Source organism: Misgurnus anguillicaudatus, chromosome 8, assembly GCF_027580225.2.
Source record: "Misgurnus anguillicaudatus chromosome 8, ASM2758022v2, whole genome shotgun sequence".
NCBI classification, from domain to species: domain Eukaryota; kingdom Metazoa; phylum Chordata; class Actinopteri; order Cypriniformes; family Cobitidae; genus Misgurnus; species Misgurnus anguillicaudatus.
In genome coordinates this window covers 38,041,127-38,062,368 of record NC_073344.2, presented here as the reverse complement: position 1 = coordinate 38,062,368, position 21,242 = coordinate 38,041,127, and the positions used below count along the sequence as shown (strand labels likewise).

The 21,242-nt window shown below is 41.2% G+C and overlaps 1 protein-coding gene across 5 annotated transcripts in view; it reads left to right on the top strand.

Annotated features, from left to right (window-relative positions):
• st6gal2b (ST6 beta-galactosamide alpha-2,6-sialyltranferase 2b) overlaps positions 1-21,242 on the top strand; it is a 48,303-nt gene that overhangs the window by 7,834 nt on the left and 19,227 nt on the right. For 4 of the 5 annotated variants that reach the window (XM_055214225.2, XM_055214224.2, XM_055214223.2 and 1 more), the window contains exon 2: positions 19,516-20,238. In XM_055214225.2, the coding sequence (XP_055070200.2) occupies positions 19,524-20,238 (715 nt within the window). In that variant the 5' untranslated portion in view covers positions 19,516-19,523. Of the gene's footprint in view, positions 1-10,560; positions 10,665-19,515; positions 20,239-21,242 lie in introns of those variants that run through there. The other variant, XM_073870872.1, reaches the window with a different exon arrangement.

Sequence of the window (21,242 nt, the reverse complement as noted above, 5' to 3'; positions counted from 1 at the left end):
GTTTAAAACAGACTTGGCATCAAATTCATGATTTTATGGTAAAATGAAACTTTCGCGTCAATCCACGAGCATTTAAATGAGCAAAACGAGCCCCCAACCCCACCCGACGGTTATGTTGTGAACCCTCACATTTGACTCACGTCATCACCAATTCTAAAACCGGCACACCCCTAACTGCAAGAGTGATTTGAATCTTGCTGTACTGTGATGTCACTGTGAGTTAATTGTTTTGCTTAAAAAATAATTTAACTTTTCAGCTCTTTTTGATGTAGCCAGTATTCGCTGGGCAAATGGTAAAATAAAGAACCCTTGTCATCCTCTCAATTCATAATTTATTCTACTACCTTTGGGTCACAAATACAGACAGTTACCACAATTAATGTACTGAGGAATGCTTGGTAGAGAATGTGAGTTTCATGTGAACTTTTGTGTTGTATACTAAAAAACCCACACAGTAATCCCACAAAGATTATTGATACTGTCTGTCATAAGAAATTACTTTTCTGCTTAGCGGAGTTCGGCATATTAAGCACTGCACTATCCTGGTTTTCCTCTTATTGTCACGGTAGGAAAATCCATTGTTTTCCTCCGTGTCATGTTTGTATGTGTGTGTTGTTCACTTACCCTGCCATGTGCTCGTTAGAGCGATCCCTTTCACCTGTGTGTTAATTGTCTCGCTCCAGCTGTTCATCATTACATCATCTCCATAAAAACTCACCTGACTTTCTGTTCCCTGCCAGATTCTATTGTTTGCTCAGTCTCCGTGTTGCTTGGTTGTTCCCTGTGCTTTGGATTACGTGTTTCAGTTTGGATGTGTATTGTCGTCGTCGTCTTCGTGTGGATGTTCCGTGTCAGTCTGGATTTCACCACTGCTCACCACTCCACCAACGTCGCACTCAAAGCACCAACTTCCTCCGTAGTCATCGTCACCATTGCCATCAACAACACCGGACTGGATTACTTCCGCATTGACATTGAATACTCTCTCTTTGTTTATATTTAATAAACATTGTTCTATTTTACACCTGCGCTTGCTTCCGTCTCTTACAAGTCATTACAGAAGAATCTGGCCAACATGGAAGCAGCAGGTGGTCAGCCGATCTCCGCGTTGGAGGAGTTTCTCCAGCGATCTCTGGCTCGTATGGATCATCAGGATCAAACCATCGAAGACATGCGGAAGGCCGTCCAGGCAATGGTGGCGAAGGTTTCCGAGCTCTCTCAGCGATCTCCGAACATCACGCCTCCCACTGCGCCACCCATGCCGCCCGCACCATCTTCACCTCCAGGGGGTAGTTTCATCCAGGAACCGAGACTGCCGATCCCGGAGAAATACGCCGGTGAGCCCAACTACTGTCGTACTTTTCTCTCTCATTGTTCTTTACATTTCGCACAACAGCCTCGGACATTCTTCCTCGATGAGACCAAGGTAGCGTTCACGCTCTCGCTACTCTCGGGCAAGGCTGCCCTCTGGGGGACGGCGGTATGGGAAAACAAGGACAGCTGTTGTTCCTCGTTCGCCTCGCTTTCTGACGAGATGAAGAGGGTTTTCAATCGCTCCGTCGCCGGGAGGGAGGCCGCCCGGCTCCTCACGGATCTCCAGCAGGGGGAGCGGTCGGTCTCGGACTACGCCATCGAGTTCCGTACCCTGGCGGCGAAGTCCAGGTGGAACGAGGAAGCGCAGTGGGACCATTTCCTGCATGGGTTGGCGGATCGGATCCATCGAGAGATCATCACGGCGGAATTACCGAAGTCGCTCAACGGTTTGGTGGACTTGGCGATCCGGGTTGACGCACGCCTTTCCACCGTTGCCCGAAGGAAGACTCAAGGTCCGTCCCGATGTCAAGCGGAATCCACGGATCCACTCATCAAAGTTTCCGCCGGTGGTCTCTCAGATCCGGAACCCATGCAGGTGGGTCGAGCTCGGTTACCCTGGGAGGAGAGGAAGCGGCGGAGATCCTTGGGTCTGTGTAAGTACTGTGGCGAGTCGGGTCACCAATGCCAGAGGTGCCCGGTAAAAGACCAAGCCCGATAGTAAGACAGAGGCTACTATCGGGCAGGATCTCCGCACAGAAGACCTCTACAACATCCACTCTCCTTCCGGTGAGACTACGGTGGTCCACTATGTCACACTCAGGGCACGCACTTCTGGATTCGGGGGCGGAGGGCAACTTCATCGACAGCGCACTTGCAAGTAAGCTCAAGTTACCTTTCATTCCACTCACCCACCAGATTGCGCCCTTCGCCCTCAACGGACATCAGTTACCCACTATCAAGTACACCACTGCACCAATCACACTCATTACTTCCGGAAACCACACAGAGACTATTTCATTTTTTATTACTGACACTACTCTCTCCCCCATAGTTCTTGGACATCCTTGGCTTCATTCCCATAACCCAAGAATTGACTGGAAACTGGGTTCTGTTACCAGCTGGAGCGAGGAGTGTCATAAGTCCTGTCTTGTCTCTGCTTGTGTTTCTGTGTCTGAGTCTGTGTTTCAGGGGAAAGCAGTGGATTTGTCTACCGTGCCCGCGGAGTACCACGACCTGAAGGAGGTGTTCAGTAAGTCGCGAGCTGATTCTCTTCCTCCTCATCGTCCCTATGACTGTGCGATAGACTTATTGCCAGGTACGTTTCCGCCTAAGGGCAAGTTATACTCTCTGTCCGTTCCGGAGATGGAGGCCATGGAGAAATATATTTCTGATTCTCTGGCAACGGGGTTCATTCGCCCTTCCTCATCTCCAGCGGGGGCGGGGTTCTTTTTTGTGGGGAAGAAGGACGGATCCTTGCGACCTTGTATTGACTACCGAGGGTTGAACAACATCACGGTAAAGAATACTTATCCTTTGCCGTTGATGTCTTCAGCTTTCGAGAGGTTGCAGGGAGCGTCCGTTTTCACTAAATTGGACTTACGTAATGCATATCATTTGGTTCGCATCAGGAAGGGGGATGAATGGAAGACTGTGTTTAACACCCCTCGTGGCCATTTTGAGTACTGCGTGATGCCTTTCGGTCTCACGAACTCGCCGGCAGTCTTCCAAGCACTCGTTAATGACGTGTTGCGAGACATGGTAGACCAGTTCATATATGTTTACCTGGATGACATATTGATTTTTTCTTCGTCTCTCCAGGAACATTTGCAACACGTACGACGAGTGCTTCTGCGGTTGTTAGAGAATGGGCTTTTTGTCAAGGCGGAAAAATGCATTTTTCATGCACAGTCTGTTTCTTTTTTAGGACACATCATTTCGACTGAGGGTGTTCGCATGGATCCTGAGAAAGTTAAGGCTGTGGTAGATTGGCCATCCCCAGAGTCTCGCAAGGCCCTGCAGAGATTTCTGGGGTTCGCCAATTTTTACCGGCGTTTCATTCGCAATTTCAGCCAACTAGCCGCACCTCTGACCGCTTTGACTTCCCCTGGTTTGACGTTCAGGTGGTCAGACGCAGCTGAGGCTGCGTTTGCCAAACTGAAAAGCTGCTTTGTTTCAGCTCCCATTCTCGTTACCCCTGATCGTTCACGTCAATTCATAGTGGAGGTCGACGCGTCAGAGGTGGGGGTAGGAGCAGTGTTGTCCCAGCGCGCATCCTCAGACGGAAAGGTTCATCCTTGCGCGTATTATTCCCATCGTTTATCTCCTGCGGAAGTTAATTATGACATTGGCAATCGAGAGTTGTTGGCGGTCAAGCTAGCACTGGAAGAATGGCGTCACTGGCTTGAGGGGTCGGGTGTACCTTTCATTGTATGGACGGACCATAAGAATCTCGAATACATTAGAACTGCCAAAAGACTTAACTCCAGGCAGGCTCGGTGGGCATTGTTTTTCGGTCGTTTCGATTTTACACTTTCTTACCAGCCGGGTTCCAAAAACATCAAACCCGATGCTTTATCCCGTCTTTTTAAGCGTTCCGATCGTACTGCTACTCCCGAGCCCATTTTACCAGAGAAAATCATTATCTCTGCGCTCAGATGGGAGGTCGAATCGAAGGTTTTGACAGCCTTAGAAGGGGTAACGCCCCCGGCTCGCTGCCCACCAAACCGTTTATTTGTGCCGGAAGGGTTACGGTCAGACGTCCTCCAGTGGGGTCATGGTTCCAGTGTTGCTTGTCACCCAGGGGTTAGTAGAACTAGGTTTCTAGTCAAGCAACGATTTTGGTGGCCTGGTATGGCTCGTGACGTCCACGACTTCGTCTTGGCTTGTTCGGTTTGTGCCGTTGGTAAGACTTCCAATCGTCCTCCAGATGGGTTACTTTTACCGCTGTCTGTCCCTTCGAGACCCTGGTCCCACATATCGCTAGATTTTATTACCGCCCTCCCACCCTCTAAGGGTAATACGGTGATTTTGACCGTAGTGGACCGGTTCTCGAAGGCGACCCATTTCATTCCCTTGCCCAAATTACCATCAGCCAAGGAAACAGCGGTAGCTGTCATTGACCACGTCTTCCGAATACATGGCCTCCCGACAGACATGGTCTCTGGCAGGGGTCCCCAGTTTGTGTCCAAATTTTGGCGAGAGTTCTGCAAATTGCTAGGGGCGACTGTTAGTCTTTCGTCCGGGTTTCATCCCCAGAGCAACGGTCAAACCGAGCGTGCCAATCAGGACGTCGAAAGGGTGTTGCGATGTCTGGTTTCCAAGAATCCTTCGTCCTGGTGTCAGCAACTCTCAATTGTGGAGTACGCACACAATTCTCTGCCGGTGTCATCTACGGGCATGTCTCCATTTAAGTGTAGTTTAGGGTACCAACCACCTAATTTTGTCAGTACTGAATCCGAGGTGTCGGTTCCCTCCGCAAACGCACTAGTCCAGAGGTGCCACCGCACCTGGAACAGAGCTCGCAGAGCTCTGCTCCAGGCAAGGTCACGTACCAAGGCCAAGGCCGATCGCCACCGGTCAAAGCCTCCCCGATACGTCGTCGGTCAAAGAGTGTGGCTTTCAACCCAGAATATTCCGATGCGTTCCGTCTCGAATAAACTTGCTCCCAAATTTATTGGCCCGTTTTCTGTTACCAAAATCATTAATCCGGTAACAGTGCGTCTTAGCCTTCCTCCTGCGTACAGGAGGGTTCACCCCGTCTTTCATGTTTCCAAAATTAAACCGGTGATTTCTTCCCGTCTTAATCCGCCTGTCCCGGTTCCCCCTCCGCCTCGTATCGTTAATGGGGAGACCACATATTCGGTTAACCGTATTCTGGACTCCAGACGGAGGGGACGCGGATTTCAGTACTTGGTGGATTGGGAAGGTTACGGTCCGGAGGAGAGAAGGTGGGTTCCTGCTCGGGACATACTGGATCACCGCCTTATTGATGAGTTCAATCAACAGGTAAAGCAGGCTGGGAACGCCGAGGGGCGTTCCTAGGGGAGGGGGTACTGTCACGGTAGGAAAATCCATTGTTTTCCTCCGTGTCATGTTTGTATGTGTGTGTTGTTCACTTACCCTGCCATGTGCTCGTTAGAGCGATCCCTTTCACCTGTGTGTTAATTGTCTCGCTCCAGCTGTTCATCATTACATCATCTCCATAAAAACTCACCTGACTTTCTGTTCCCTGCCAGATTCTATTGTTTGCTCAGTCTCCGTGTTGCTTGGTTGTTCCCTGTGCTTTGGATTACGTGTTTCAGTTTGGATGTGTATTGTCGTCGTCGTCTTCGTGTGGATGTTCCGTGTCAGTCTGGATTTCACCACTGCTCACCACTCCACCAACGTCGCACTCAAAGCACCAACTTCCTCCGTAGTCATCGTCACCATTGCCATCAACAACACCGGACTGGATTACTTCCGCATTGACATTGAATACTCTCTCTTTGTTTATATTTAATAAACATTGTTCTATTTTACACCTGCGCTTGCTTCCGTCTCTTACAAGTCATTACACTTATCTCATGGGCGCAGGCAATATCACATCTTTTTACACAATTACAAAATCTACTGTCTTAAATGGTGTCCCACAGGGCTTTGTTCTTGGCCCACTACTATTCATTCTGTATATTCAGCCGCTTGGCAACATCATTTGTCGACGTGGTTTTAGCTATTACTGTTATGCTGATAATATTCAGTTATATACTGCTTGTCACCAGATTCCGTTCACGTAAAATCCTTACTCTCCTATTGTGTTAGTGAGTTAAATCTATGGTAACACAAATTTTCTTAGTCTGAATCTTGGTAAAACCGACATTCTGATAACTGGTCCCCCCATCTCTAATCAAAAACAACTCTGTGGATCATAATCAACCCCTCACTATCCTTTGACGGCCATATTCACAGCCTCTCCAAAACGTCTTTTTTCATTTACAACGTATTGTAAAACAGCGCCCTTTTTTCTGTGGAAATGATGTCGAAACATTATGCACTGATTAAGGCCTGGCACGATTTCTCCAATGCACTCTTATCAGCTCATTCAATTCACGTTTACAGTACATGCAAAAATCTACTACCAGAATGTTAACCTTCAATAAGAAATCTGCCTACATTACCCCTATCTTATATGATCTACACTGGCTGCCAGTTTCATAGGATAAAGTATAAAATCATACTGCTCACTTTAATATGCTTTACTCCCCATCTTTTCGATCTTTTCTCCTTCGATATACCTTCACAATCACTTCGGTCTTCAAATTCTGAACTTCTACATGTTCATAGGTACCTTTTATCCTCTATGGGCTCTATAAATCAAACATATTATTATTATTATTATTATTACTACTCATATAGGTACATCATATCACGTCTGTAACACATATGTAACAAAACATTTTGGTTAGATCAGTACCTGTGTAACCAACTCAGCCTGTTAAATATTTGTAACAGGTTCCGTCTATTACTCATACATAATTACTCATACATAATTACAGTCTTTAAGTACTTTTAGGCATTTCTGGTGTACGTATGTTTTTATAAATCTGAAAACGTTTGTGTGCTGTTTTATCATTTAGTTACATATGAAGTACATTTTTTTAAATGTTATTACAACATCTATTTATTACGTAGTACTTGATTAGGTAAGTACTCTGTATCGTGGACATTGTAAAATAAAGCATTACCCTGAATTCTTAAAAAATTTAATGTCCTTTTGAATGAGATTTTTATCTACTGTAAAATCACTTTCTAATCAAATTTAAGTGCCAACTTTTTTCTGCGTGGCTAATTGGTTATGATAAGCTGGCAGCACAGCCAATTGATCTTTCCTTTCTATCAACGTGACCTATTTACTTCCATTCTTTTCTGGTTCATCTCAACACAGCGTGCCATGGGTCTTTTTCTAGCCCCCTTCCTCCCCCAAGCACCACCTGCCTAGATCTGCTACGGGGTCCCTATTTCCTTGCATGTTTTCCGACGTTCTGTAATTATGTGCATGTTTCAGCAAAACAGCAGCAGCAGCAGTGTAGCAGATTTAGATCGCCAAGATAAAGTTTAAGTAAATTCCTTGCTCTACTCCTGCGATAATGTATTAGTGTTTTTTTATTTTAGTTGTAGTTCAGCTTTTGTTGTATGATAGACATTGCTATGCTTTATAAGGTATGTACTGTAATGTAATTTGGTATTTTAATATTGCAGTCTTAATGCACTAAGCTACATTTAGTGTTTTATAATGTTTTGATACGCTTACCGCCTTAGATGCACTCGTTGTAATGACAGACATGGCCCAAATCTCCACCATCCGTTGGTCAAAACAGTTTATCTCTCTGTGAGCTTGATATTGGTAAAAATGTAATAATATAATGAATTATTAAATAAGTTTAAGTGTCTGGTCATATTTAAAGCTACAATATCAACTTTGACAAACCCAGTGTTTAAGTGTTTAATAAAAAAAGAAACTTGTAATTTATGAAAAGTAGCGGTTTATTATGCATTTCTGGTGTACGTATGTTTTTATAAATCTGAAAACGTTTGCGCATACACACAGTGTAAGGATGAAATTCACGCAAAGTATAAAATGAGTTAAATAAAAGTTATAAAAGAGACCACTTGTCATAGTTATTGGCACCCTTAGTTAAAATGAGCAAATAAGGCTGTAAATCTTTTGATTTATTTAAAAAATAAATCGCACAAATACAATATTGTTATTGAGATAAAACAACCAGATGATTGATTAAATCATAACAACTACATGGCGCAGCAGGCACAGTCCAAAGTGAGATGGACATCAGACCATAGACTAAGGCTGGGCAAAAAAAATTTTTTTTTTTCGATTAATTGGTTTCTGTTTATGTGGTCGATTCAAAATCATGGCCATGAATCGATTTTTTTTCCATATGTATTTCCGCAAACATTAAACGTAAGATTAACCTTCTCCACTAGACTGTTCTGACTTTTTTTCAGCATACATTTTTCATTTGCATCAAAATTGTATTGTATTTAACATAATTGTATGCATTTGAAAATTAGAGATGGGTTCTAATGTACCCAAGTGTACGTAAAATACAAGAGTTTAATATACATTTTTGTGGCTATTAATTTCTTTTTATTGATTACCCTTGAAAACTTATGTTCACTGTTCTTTTTTATAAATATAGTATTTGTATTAAATCTATATTCATTAAGTTGAATCGAGTATAAAAATCTATCAGAGAATTGGAATCAAAAATCGAATCGAGATTCGAAATCTAATCGATAGCTTGTGATTCGAAATCGAATCGATCTGGAACATCTGAATCGATACCCAGCCATACCATAGAATGTTAAAAAATATGGACGTAGTGTCCGTGACGTCACCCATTGGTTTGTGAAGATTTTGAAGCTTAAAGTAGGCATTGCCTGCTGTTGCCATCTTGGCCACGCGTCACCCCAAATCACTCGCGGATAATTGAAAATGGGTAAAGAGGCGGGAGATAGATAAGTAAGTAAGTAAGTACATTTTATTTATCCAGCGCCTTTCACAGACAAGGTCACAAAGCGTTTTACAATAAAAAATTTACAACATAATAAAAAATAAGCTATAAAAGAAAATAAATCAATAAAACACATAAAATGATAAATATTAAATGAACATAGATTACTCAAAAGCTAACCTGAACAAATGAGTCTTCACTTGTCCCTTAAAAATGTCCACATTCTCAGCAAACCTGATACTGGTTGGCAAAGCATTCCAGAGTCTGGGTGCCATAGCGGCAAAAGCTCTATCCCCACATGTCTTTAAACGAGTATGTGGCATAGATAGCAGATTTTGGTTATTAGACCTGAGAGACCGGAGCAGGGTATGATGAAGATGAAATGAAAGCATGAATAAACATCTCCAGTTCTGACTTGGAGACCACAGACCTCAATTTACTGATATTACGTAAATGGAAAAACTGGATTTTGTCAGTGATTTTATGTGGGTTTCAAAAGATAGGGACTTACAACCCCTAGGTTCCTTAAACTAGGCCGGACCGCAGATGACAAAGGTCCAATTTCCTGCATAATCAGAGGAATAGCACTGTCTGGTGCTACAATTAAGACCTCTGTTTTTTCTGGGTTCAGCTGCAAAAAAAACTTTTAGCCATCCAGCTGTTTATAGCATCTATACAATCTAAGAGCCTTGTAAGTTTGGATGAATCATTTTGTCGAAAGGTAAAGTAAAGCTGAATGTCATCTGCGTAAAAATGATAAGAAATGTTAAAATCTTGAATAATCTGACCCAGAGGCAACAAGTATGAAATGAACAATATTGGACCTAACACTGAGCCCTGCAGAACACCACAAGACAAGGGTGCCGAAGCCGAGTGGAAATCACCAATAGATACATCAAAACTTCTATCTGAAAGATATGAGGTAAACCATTCTATAGGCCACTCCTGATACACCCACCCATTCACGTAATCTCCTAATCATAAAATGGTGATCCACACTATCAAAAGCAGAACTAAGATCCAGAAGTACCAACACTGAACATAGACCTGCATCCAAGCTGATTCTGGATGGACAGGATTTACCGCAAGTTTTCAAAATCACGGTAATCAAACACGGTTATAATGATAATTACATTTTAAACGATAATACTAACCGTCAGGACATTTTATCATGGTTAATCGTGAAACCGGTAATCGTCCCATCCCTACTTTAATCCAGTGTTCCTCAACCTTTTTTCTGTCACGGCACAGTTTTATTAAGTAAAAAAATCATACGGCACACCACTATACCAAAAAGCATTAAAAGAAATGCAAAAAAACTCTATTGCAATGCTTAAATGACTTGTTTAACTGGTATATTTTACTATATTAAATGTAGAACTCACATTCAATGCAAGTACACTTGTTTTGATGAACACAAAGATTATATTCTGGCTGGAATTGATGACATTGACATACGCAGTTGTGATTTTTAATTTTTCCAAGGCACACCAAACAAGCTGTCACGGCACACTAGTGTGCCACGGCACAGTGGTTGGGAAAAAATTCCTTTTATGCATTTAAGTAAAGAGATTAAGTTAATCTGTTTACTTAAATGCATAAAAGGAATTGCAGAGAGAAAGTGACACAGGGATGTTTACCAAGCGTAATATAAACAGCGGACATCCTCTTTACAGAATTTAGTCCTTTTGCTTCAGGTAGTTAGTAAGGGAGAATGTATTGGATTACAATATACAGTATATTTTTATGCACAGTATACAGATAGACAGAACTATTCTAAATAGCAAGTAGAAGCTCTGCCCTCAGATACAGAACATATCTCCACCTGAACATACAGTAATGGTAAGCACTTCTCATTCTTGATGCTGTTGCTGTGAAAGACAAATTATGTTTTTTTTAACACAATACTATTGTTCCGAATTTTGGCATGATTTTATTGAAAGAGCATAATTGTTTTACAAATAAATACAAAAAAGCATGTATTTTACATATTTTAAAACCATGTATTACTTAAATATTGATTTGAAATGAAGTTATTAGTTGTGTGACAAAAAGCAACTGTTACACAATTAGTGATTATTATTATAAAATGACTGTAGGTTGACCTTATCATGTATCTGAGAAAGATGTGTAATAAAAAGGCCTATTTGACTATGATTTGAGTAATTAAAGAATAGGATATATGTGACACTTATTGTTTACAGTCAACTAAAAAAAACCATTTCAAATCAATAGTCTGCTAAAAGCAAAAAGTGCATTTAACAGTGAACACATGCAAGTGAAGTTAAGGTGTCTTGTTTAAGGGCACCAAAGCCTAACTCTCTAACCACTAGACTATGAATAAATACCCTCCTAACCCTGACCTATGAGATCGGGCACTCGGTCAGGTAGTGAGGAGCTAAACCATTCCGGGCCTTATAGGTCATTAGCATATTTAAAACAAGGTTTACTAGGCAACCAATGCAGAGTTGACAGAACCGTGCTAATTTGGTCATACTTTTTCATTTTTGTGAGAACTCTGGCTGATGAATTTTAAACTATAGCTGGAGTTTCTGTATTAAACCTGTAGGACTGCCACCCAATAGGGCATTGCAATAATCTACTTTAAATGTCTAGGCATATAATTTGCAATATGTAAATCACATTTTATTTGTTTAACCGTTCTTCTTTTTTACGCAATTATTTATTTATTGATGATGTCATAGACATTTATAAATATCATGTCATGGTCACCACTTCCATGTTAAAAAGGGCAAAAGAGAAAACTGTTACAATTTGTTTTCTTCAGTCTGGCTCAATACCTGAAATGACATACAAAAAAGAAAGGTCACTTTGATGTTGTCAAACAGGTTTGGAAGTGCTAGTTCCGTGTTGCTCTGAGAAAAGCTGTTTGCTGCTGTTGTAAATATCTAATCCTTAGTCGAGTTTCAGGTACCCCAGGATATGCAATACGTGTCAAATAATTTTTAAAATTTCCAGAATGCATTGTGTGGCACAAACCCTCATTTGCTTAAAGGGGGGGTTCAATGGTATTTCAAGCATTCTGACTTATTAACACAGTTATAGAGTTGTTTCCTCATGCTAAACGTAGGCAAAGTGTCAAAAAAGCAGTTGGACATGTTCCGGAGTATTTCTGTGCCGAATTCACTTCGCCAGGGTTCGTACAAGTTTCGGAAAGTTTTTTCGATTACAGGTCCAACTGACATTTCAGGGGTTTTCTATACGTATCACTTCTTTATATGGGCACTTCCCCCGGAAATCCCCGCCCACCCGTCAATCAGCGGGAGACGTTAGAACTTACATACATCAGATCACGCACACAGCTTTGTTTAATTTCAAAACTCAACAATGGCATGAAAGATGAAGTGTGTTTTTGGATGCAGCGGAGTTTTGCGTGTGTGTTTGATGCGGTGGATTTTCCCAACCGGGTCATGACGAGTTGCACGCGGTAAGTAAGACTTCTGTCTTATGTTGGAAATAGTCACGTGCATATTATATAAATGACACAAACATAGTGAATCATAAGTTAAAATAGTGTTGTATAGTGTTGCATGACTCGTACTCGCTCCTCCCGGGGTATAACTCCTCCTTCATTTTTTCGTACGTTATCAGAAAAATTCGGTAAAGCTAATCTTTCTTTTATAAATCTGATTAAACTAAAGACTCTTCAGAGATATAAAGGATGTCATACTACTCTATAGGTACTCCAGATTAACATCAGCAATGCAGAAACAGGGTGTGTTACGTGAGCTTTAAATCAACATGAATGGATGCACAAGCATTCCCAGTAGGTTTATCTCACCTATACATCATGCATGTCATAAGATCATGAAAGCTAACCAGATTTCTAACCAAGCTAACCAACAGGTTTCATCGTAGTTTTTGTCCAACTCCATTGACTTGTATTAGATGTGCTGTGAGGTACGGTATTACTCCGTGCCAGGAACGTTGTTTGTATTCTTGCAATTGGCAAAGGTGGATTATCGCCACCAACTGGGCTGGAGTGTCTATTATTCAAGCTCTCAACAGAAGAATGTTCGAGTGTGAGGCGTTTGGAAAAATAGGTCCACAACTTTAAAACGAATTCTAAAACAGCTGTTGGAAATAATCTTCTGCAGCAATTATTGTTTGAGCATATCAGTGAAAACCCCTCACCACTCGGTGTGTTTCACATCTTTGTAAATGAAAGTTTAATGCATTTTAGGAAGTATTGTTCCAGTGCACCTATACACACATTATAGAGGTGGGAGGTGATAGAACATACACTCGAATCATATTTCCAAATTTCAGTCAAAAACGTTCTATTTCTTCATAAACAATCTTAAAACCGGGCTTTAAGTGTAAAATACCGAACTTGTCCTTAAGTCACTCATGATGAACTTGATCAGCCGTCTTCTCTGTCAGTAACATCCGTGACTGTTGACGTTTACACGAAAAAGAAAGTACATGGAGGAACGAACTGCGGTACTTTTCTCTTATGTGAAAGAGACGCACTTCACGCAACATGACATGAGAGAGAGTGGATGGGGCACGCACTGTTACGCACAGAATAGATATGCTGAAATAATTATAAGATAAATATACAGTAGCTACCCTAGTTTAGCACATATCCAAAGTAGGCTACACATCCCTGATGATAACACCTGCATATATTAGTTTGTACAGCACTTCTGTTAAAGGAGGGGCACCTGAAGGGCAGGAACAGGTGGGGCAGGTTACAGGAACAGGTGGAGCAGTAAAATTTTTTCCAACCTGTGTTTTTTTCTGACTGAAGTTGTAAAAATGTTGAATTCTGTGGGGTGGTTTCCCGGACACCGTTTAGATTAGTCCAGGACTAGGCCTTAGTTTTATTAGAACATTTAAGGAGTTTTTACAGACAAACCTTGCAAAAAACAATACTGGTGTGACTCTTGAAACAAACCAATGGTCCTGATATATGTTAAGATATGTCAGTACAAAGTGTTTTTATATTAAGGCAGCTCAAACATGGATTTTAGTCTGGGACGAGGATAAGCCCTATCTGGGAACTTGTTTTCTCCCTGCGTTTGCCTCCTTCCTGAATAAGGCTATCAATTTAGTAATGGTAACAATACAAATATCATTGTACAAAATCTGTTGGTGCAAAATCTGCCTTTTTTGGTCACTATAAAAAAGAGCGGTGCGGCTTTTTATATTGTTAGGCATCCACAGAGGCAGCTGTCCTGTATATTGAAACGTGAGTGTATTTTGCTGTTAACTGTCATATTAGCAGAAACTTTAAAAAGAGGGCGCTTACTCTGAACTTGATTGATGGTGAGAGGTGTACAAACACGCAGGAGACAGTGAGTGAGTGCTGTCTCCGGTTGTTTCAAGCAACTGTAAGCTTCTGTCACCACAACAAAAGGCTTGCCTTTCCCATTATTTGATTGGACATTGGAAAATGTGCATGATGTCGGGCGCTTTTCCGCTCAGAGCACTCCTGTAAAAATGCATGACGAGGGAGGCAGCCAAAGCACAAGGCGTTCGGCGCGCATAAACAGCGCACATAATGCTCACTGCCCATAGAAAATAATTTAAAAAAGGCACTTCTCACTGCCAAAAACACGTTCTGTTGTATTGTGTCATTGTTAACGATCACATTCGTCTAGGCAAATTACAAATTACTGTCCCAGTACTTGTATTCTTTTTTGATATGCACTAAAAATGTACATACTTTTTTAATAACAAAAACAGTACCTACTTTTAGGGCATAGTAAAAGTAGGCCAGTTGGGATGCAGCAACAGAATCAACACTATTGAGCAATCAGAATTAAGGCCTGGAACTAACCATTTTATAAGTATCTATTGAGTACATTTTATTTAATTTGTTGAGGTACATGTACTGTTAAATACAGTATTATGGATGAAGTGCAAAAATGTTCACAGAAAGTTGAGGCTGTTTTTACTTAAACTGATATACTGAGGATAGTTGGATGTATTGATTTTATAAAGACAACTAGTTCACGCTGCTAAGACATTAAAGATGTTCTTTCTATCTAAGTGTTCGTCTTTAGCACTATTCGGACGGGATTAGTTTACCAAATGACGTTTGAGTTTCAGTGTGTCCCCCAGGACGTCTGTGATTTTATGCACCAATTCGGACGGGATTAAAATGATGCAGGCTATTCCAGAGATGGGAGTGTCTGTTTCATGCATTTGGGCGTTGCAGTAGCACGTGCTCTGGATACGCGTGTTTGTAATGTTAAATATTTTGCTTTAAATGTAAAATCATGACAGAACATGTAATTTATTAATTTAATTTTGACAAATCAAAATAAATTATACAAATCCTACTAAAGTAAGGTTAGCCTACGTGTTTTATATAACTGTCTGCTTATAACAAACACAAAGTAATGAAGAAATAATGATTAATAAAATTTAATATCTTTATTAATTAACATAACCATTCCGGAGTTGAACAACTTTGAACTGAGTTTCTTATAACGTTAATGATATTACAGTGGCCAGTCTTAACAGTGTATGATATTCAGCTTGTCTTGATTTAATTACTTTTTTTTGCAGAATGCGAAAAAACATTCATATCTGAATGAATGGGACTCAGGAAATACAATATACGCGCATTAGTAAGACCTTACGGCAGATCACGTTGGCCAAAACACGAAATGAACCGCGTTTTCGAAAGATATTGCGGGCAAACACAGACATTTGCATCTGGATGGGATTACATTTCTCAGAGGACCATGATTCGGCCATGATTCGGACGGGATTAAAAACACAGAGGACCTCTGAGAAGCACAATTTTCTCAGAGGTCCCCCTTTAAAACTAATCCCGTCCGAATAGGGCTTTTGACTGTGATTAGATACGAACAAGAACAATTTGCGTCTATAAGCAGCATATCACATTGATTTCTGTAAGAATAAAAGGGGTGGCATGATAGAAAATCTATGTTAAGTGCTGAGCGAAATTGCTTTGTCAAACAGAAAAATCAATGTGGAATGGCCTGCTGCACGTTTTGTACACTTCACTTGAATTGTGTGGAGGTTTGTGTCTTATATATTTAACCCATCCCTCCTTTACCTCAGGGCAAAGCTAAGGAATTTCACCTGTGTTGCTATTATTGCCTTCTACCTCAAAGGCCAGAGACTTGGAATGTTGGGTTACTGTTGTTGTCTTTATGAAAGGCAGACTAAGAATTTTTTCAGCGCACAAGCCGTAAACCCAGAACAATGAGTGTCTGTTGAAAAGGTACTTTTATCTCTTTCAGATAAGGAGATGACATTTTGGTTCCTTCCTGTATCTGGACTTTGATTGGCTGTTGATGACAGAGTATGGCTTAAATTTGCATTACAACATTAAAGCTGTGACTTGAGAGTTTCATTTGTGGATTTTCACTACCCACTTCCAAACTACCTTTGGCAGTGCTATGAAATAACACAACAGTAAAATACTACACTGTCATACACTCACCTAAAGGATTATTAGGTACACCATACCAATACTGTGTTTGACCCCCTTGCGCCTTCAGAACTGTCTTAATTCTACATGGCATTGATTCAACAAGGTGCTGAAAGCATTCTTTAGAAATGTTGGCCCATATTGATCATATCGATAGGATAGCATCTTGCAGTTGATGGAGATTTGTGGGATGCACATCCAGGGCCCGAAGCTCCCGTACCACCACATCCCAAAGATGCTCTATTGTGTTGAGACCTGGTGACTGTGGGCCATTTTAGTACAGTGAACTCATTGTCATGTTCAAGAAACCAATTTGAAATGATTCGAGCTTTGTGACATGGTGCTTTATCCTGCTGGAAGTAGCCATCAGAGGATGGGTACATGGTGGTCATAAAGGGATGTATATGGTCAGAAACAATGCTCAGGTAGGCCGTGGCATTTAAACGATGCCCAATTGGCACTAAGGGGCCTAAAGTGTGCCAAGAAAACATCCCCCACACCATTACCCCACCACCACCAGCCTGCACAGTGGTAATAAGGCATGATAGATCCATGTTCTCATTCTGTTTACGCCAAATTCTGACTCTACCATCTGAATGTCTCAACAGAAATCGAGACTAATACGACCAGGCAACATTTTCCCAGTCTTCAGCTGTCCAATTTTGGTGAGCTCATGCAAATTGTAGCCTCTTTTTCCTATTTGTATTGGAGATGAGTGGTACCCGGTGGGGTCTTCTGCTGTTGTAGCCCATCCACCTCAAGGTTGTGCATGTATTGGCTTCACAAATGCTTTGGTGCATACCTCGGTTGTAACGAGTAATTATTTCAGTCAAAGTTGCTCTTCTCTTCGGACCATTCTCCTCTGACTTCTAGCATCAACAAGGCATTTTTGCCCACAGGACTGCCACATTCTGGATATTTGTACCTTTTCACACCATTCTTTGTAAACCCTAGAAATGGTGGTGCTTGAAAATCCCAGTAACTGAGCAGATTGTGAAATACTCAGACCGCCCTTCTGGCACCAAAAACCATGCCACGCTCAAAATTGCTTAAATCGCCTTTTTTTCCCATTCTGACATTCAGTTTGTAGTGTTTGAAGATGTGTTCAGGAGATTGTCTTGACAAGGACCCCACCCCTAAATACATTGAAGCAACTGCCATGTGATTGGTTGATTAGATAATTGCATTAATGAGAAATTAAACAGGTGTTCCTAATAATCCTTTAGATGAGTCATGAACTGTCATATATCATAGATGCAATTGAGCTTATGTCTCTAAACAAGCATGTGTTAAAATTGAGATTACATTTTGTGTATGTAAGAAGGTAGGGATTTGTCCTCATTTATTTTAGTTAACTTTAGCTTGTTGTCAGTTTTTAAACAAGCCAAATCTGAATGTTCAACTGATTTTTTAATTGCCCTGGCCTGAAACCAGGATTTGGTGATAAGAAGGAATCATGTGGACCAATGGCAAGTCCTTTCGTTACTATCTTGTCTTACCTAAGCTGTGTCCCAATTTAGGGGCTGCGACCTTCTAAGCATGCGACCTTAAATATGAGCACTCGGTCTTTCAAGGTGGCAGCCTCAGAAATCCGCGAAGAGAACTGAAATGAGACGGTCTAGCCTTCGGACGACCCATAATTGGCAACACCTGCTGCGCCTGTCAGCAGGACATAGCGGAAACGTTTCTGACTTATTAAAATAAATATGAAATCAGAAAAATATTAATTTAGTTTAGAAAATATGACACGTTGATGTAGATTTAACTATTCAACAGTATATTAAATTAAATTAATCAACCTTAGAAATATATGCATCATAAAAATAATACTATTAACACAAAACATAACTTATAATACTAAAACAGTGACAAACTTTTTTTGATAAATACACACTTTTATTTAATGAAGGTTTTTATTGTTTATTTTAGAATATTCAGCCGCCGTTTCAGGCGCGCAATGAATCTTGGGATATCCTCGGCTGTTAAGGATCCATTCGTTCTATCCTTAACAGCGCGGAGAAATGAGGACGCATTTTGAGGCTTCATTCTAAGCATCCTTCGAATTGGGACGGCCTTACCAGCCTGAAGTCGAGCTGCTGTGACGCAATCTGTCTTAAAATACGTCCTTAGAAGGTCGCAGCCCCTGAATTGGGACACAGCTCTAATGACACTTGGCATTTGTTTATGTGAGCCCACCAAAATCCAATTCTAATGTAGTACTGTTTCAACTTTTTGTGCATTATGGCTGATCATTTATGTGACAATGGCATTTTCTAAAAATTGCAAACGTTTGAAGATGGATTTCAGTGCAAATTCAAATTTTTGATAACATTCTGTGAAAATGGTGACGTCATGCAACTACTGGCCTGGCACGCATAATACAGCGCTTTTCTTGGATTTGTGAAAACATTGTCATGCATACGTGATTTAAAAAAAAAAGAGATAGAAAAAGCTTTCAGTTTATTAACTAAATTAATGGCATATAAACATAGCCTAAATATAACTTTAGTTTATGTACCATACATGAGATTCAAATCTTTCAACACTGATCAAAACTTATATTACAGAGTGAAAAGATCTATGTTGACTGTTGTTTCATTACTCATAACTGATCCTTTATTTAAAAAAACTTTGCATCGTACATTTAGACAAAATAGATAAGCTGACTCTTCTAATAGAAGGTGTAAAGCTGGTGAATTGAATATTAAGAAGCTTGAGGTGATGAAACAGCCACGTGAGAACTTCTGTCAAGAACATACATGTACTGCTCAGCACATACCAAGCGGCCAAGTCTTAGCATGAATTTCAGTAGGTTTAGTGTAGTTTGTTATCAATCCAATCACAGTATATTAAGGAGCCTGACGGCTTGAGAATAAAACTATTGCGCAGTCTGACCTTGAGGGCTTGAAGGCTCCTGTACCTTCTGCCAGGCTGCAAGAGGTTGAAGATTTGATGTATGAGGTGTGTGAGTTCTTCCACAATACTGGTGGATGCAAAGTGAGTTGATTCAAATGTAAACAAGTCTTGAAACACATACATTTTGTACATGCAAAGCTCATTTAGGTTGTCAGCTCCGTCTGATCTAAGACTTACTTGGTCTGACAGTAGAATAATAATGTTTTGTTGGTTATTGCTATCAAACAGTCCACAAAATTACCTGGGAACTGGAGAGCATGGGAGTTCATGCTGATATAAGGGGGTCTGGTCAAAAGAGCAACACTAGCACTCACGAAATCTTAAATCTTTGTCTTCCTCCAGGCTGAGATATGTGGAACGGGGTGATGACAGCCTTTGGACAGAGTCCTGGACATGTCATGAAGCAGTCGGCTCAATTTTTGCTGGTGATGCTGCTGGTCTGGATGTTGCTCTTCTTTGCTTTCTTCACCTACTTTTCAGACTCTCAGGTTAACCAGCCACACAAGCCAGTTTCCATCTCGGCCCTCGATCTTCAACAATCAATCTCGGACAGTAAGCATAGTTCCAGAGACATCAAAGAATTCAGCAAAACCCGCGTGCTTCGGTTCGCAGAGAGGAGGGGTTCTTTCCAGAGCAGACAAGTATTTCGAGCTCCTGTCAAGCTGGATGATTGGCTATATTTCAGAAATAAAGGGATTAGGAAACGCAAGATCAGAACTAATACTGACAATTCTTGGTCGCTAATCCAAGGTCTGTGGAATGAACAGGTGTCGTCCAATATGTTAAGTCAACGGCTACGACAAGCCATGAAAGATAACGTTCGTCGCAATAAGCACAAAGTTCTCTACAAAGGCCAACGAAACACAAGAAGGGGAAAGGAGGAGTTACTGTGTCAGTTAAAACAGCAAGCCCAGATCAAGATTCTGGATGGCTCTGAACAGCCATTTACTCGCCTAGGCTTTCAAAAGCTGGTTCCAACACAACCCCTGGAGAAGGTGTACAGGACATGTGCTGTGGTAATGTCAGCGGGCTCAATCCTTAACTCATCTTTAGGACAAGAAATTGGTGAGTTGTGCAGGTATAATATTTAAAACTATACAAGGTTTGTGAACAAACTTAAAGGTCCCATTCTTTCTGTGTTTTTGAAGCTTTGACTGTGTTTACAGTGTGCAATATAACATGTGTTCATGTTTCACATGTAAAATTTACAATTTACATATCTCTATAGCGCTGTTTTCAATGTCCCCAAAACGGGCTGATGTCTTCCTTGTTCTATATGCTGTGTCGTTTGGAATTTGCCATCTGTCTCTGTGTGCGCCCGTGTTTAAGTGCACTCAGTAGTGCATACCAGTGATGCGCGGGTTGATCTGAAATGAGCGGTTACGAGTCATCCAAAAATATTTTAAATGATATTCGGGTCGTGGTCGGCTATTTTAAACAATTACTACTTTTAAAAATGCGGGGAAGGGAGTGAGTTGGGTACAATATATATATATATATATTTTGCTTTCGAGTTGCGGGCAGGTTAGTTGAAAACGTCGGTCGGGTGCGGGCTGTTTATACATTGACCCGCGCATCACTAGTGCATACACGAAGAGACGTATTTCAAAAAGCCATCGAACATAAAATCTTTCTGTTCTTGACAGGGCACATACAAACAAAATGATCTCCACAGTATTATTTTTCTAATAAACAAATTTTTTATGTCTACTCTTATGCATAGATTACAGTCAGAAACCAGTCTGTGGTTATTTGGTCTTAAAGAGACGGTAACCTGTTAGGCAGAGAAACACCCAGAGAGATCCCAGTGCAGATGAACAGAAAGGTTTATTGAAATAATAATGAAGTTAAAGTCAGTAGCACGTCTGGGCGCAAAGGCCACTCCGAGGCAGACGGCAAAAGGCGGAGAGCACACACACACTGGGCTGAGAGAGAACCTCACTCCTCCAGGCTCCGGCCACACTTAAACAGACGGTGGGAGAGAGTATGGAGCCCTGCTGGACAGCGGAAAAGCCGCGGCGTGAATCCTCTGCTCGTAGATGGAGATAAGCAGTCTTTAATGCGATGGA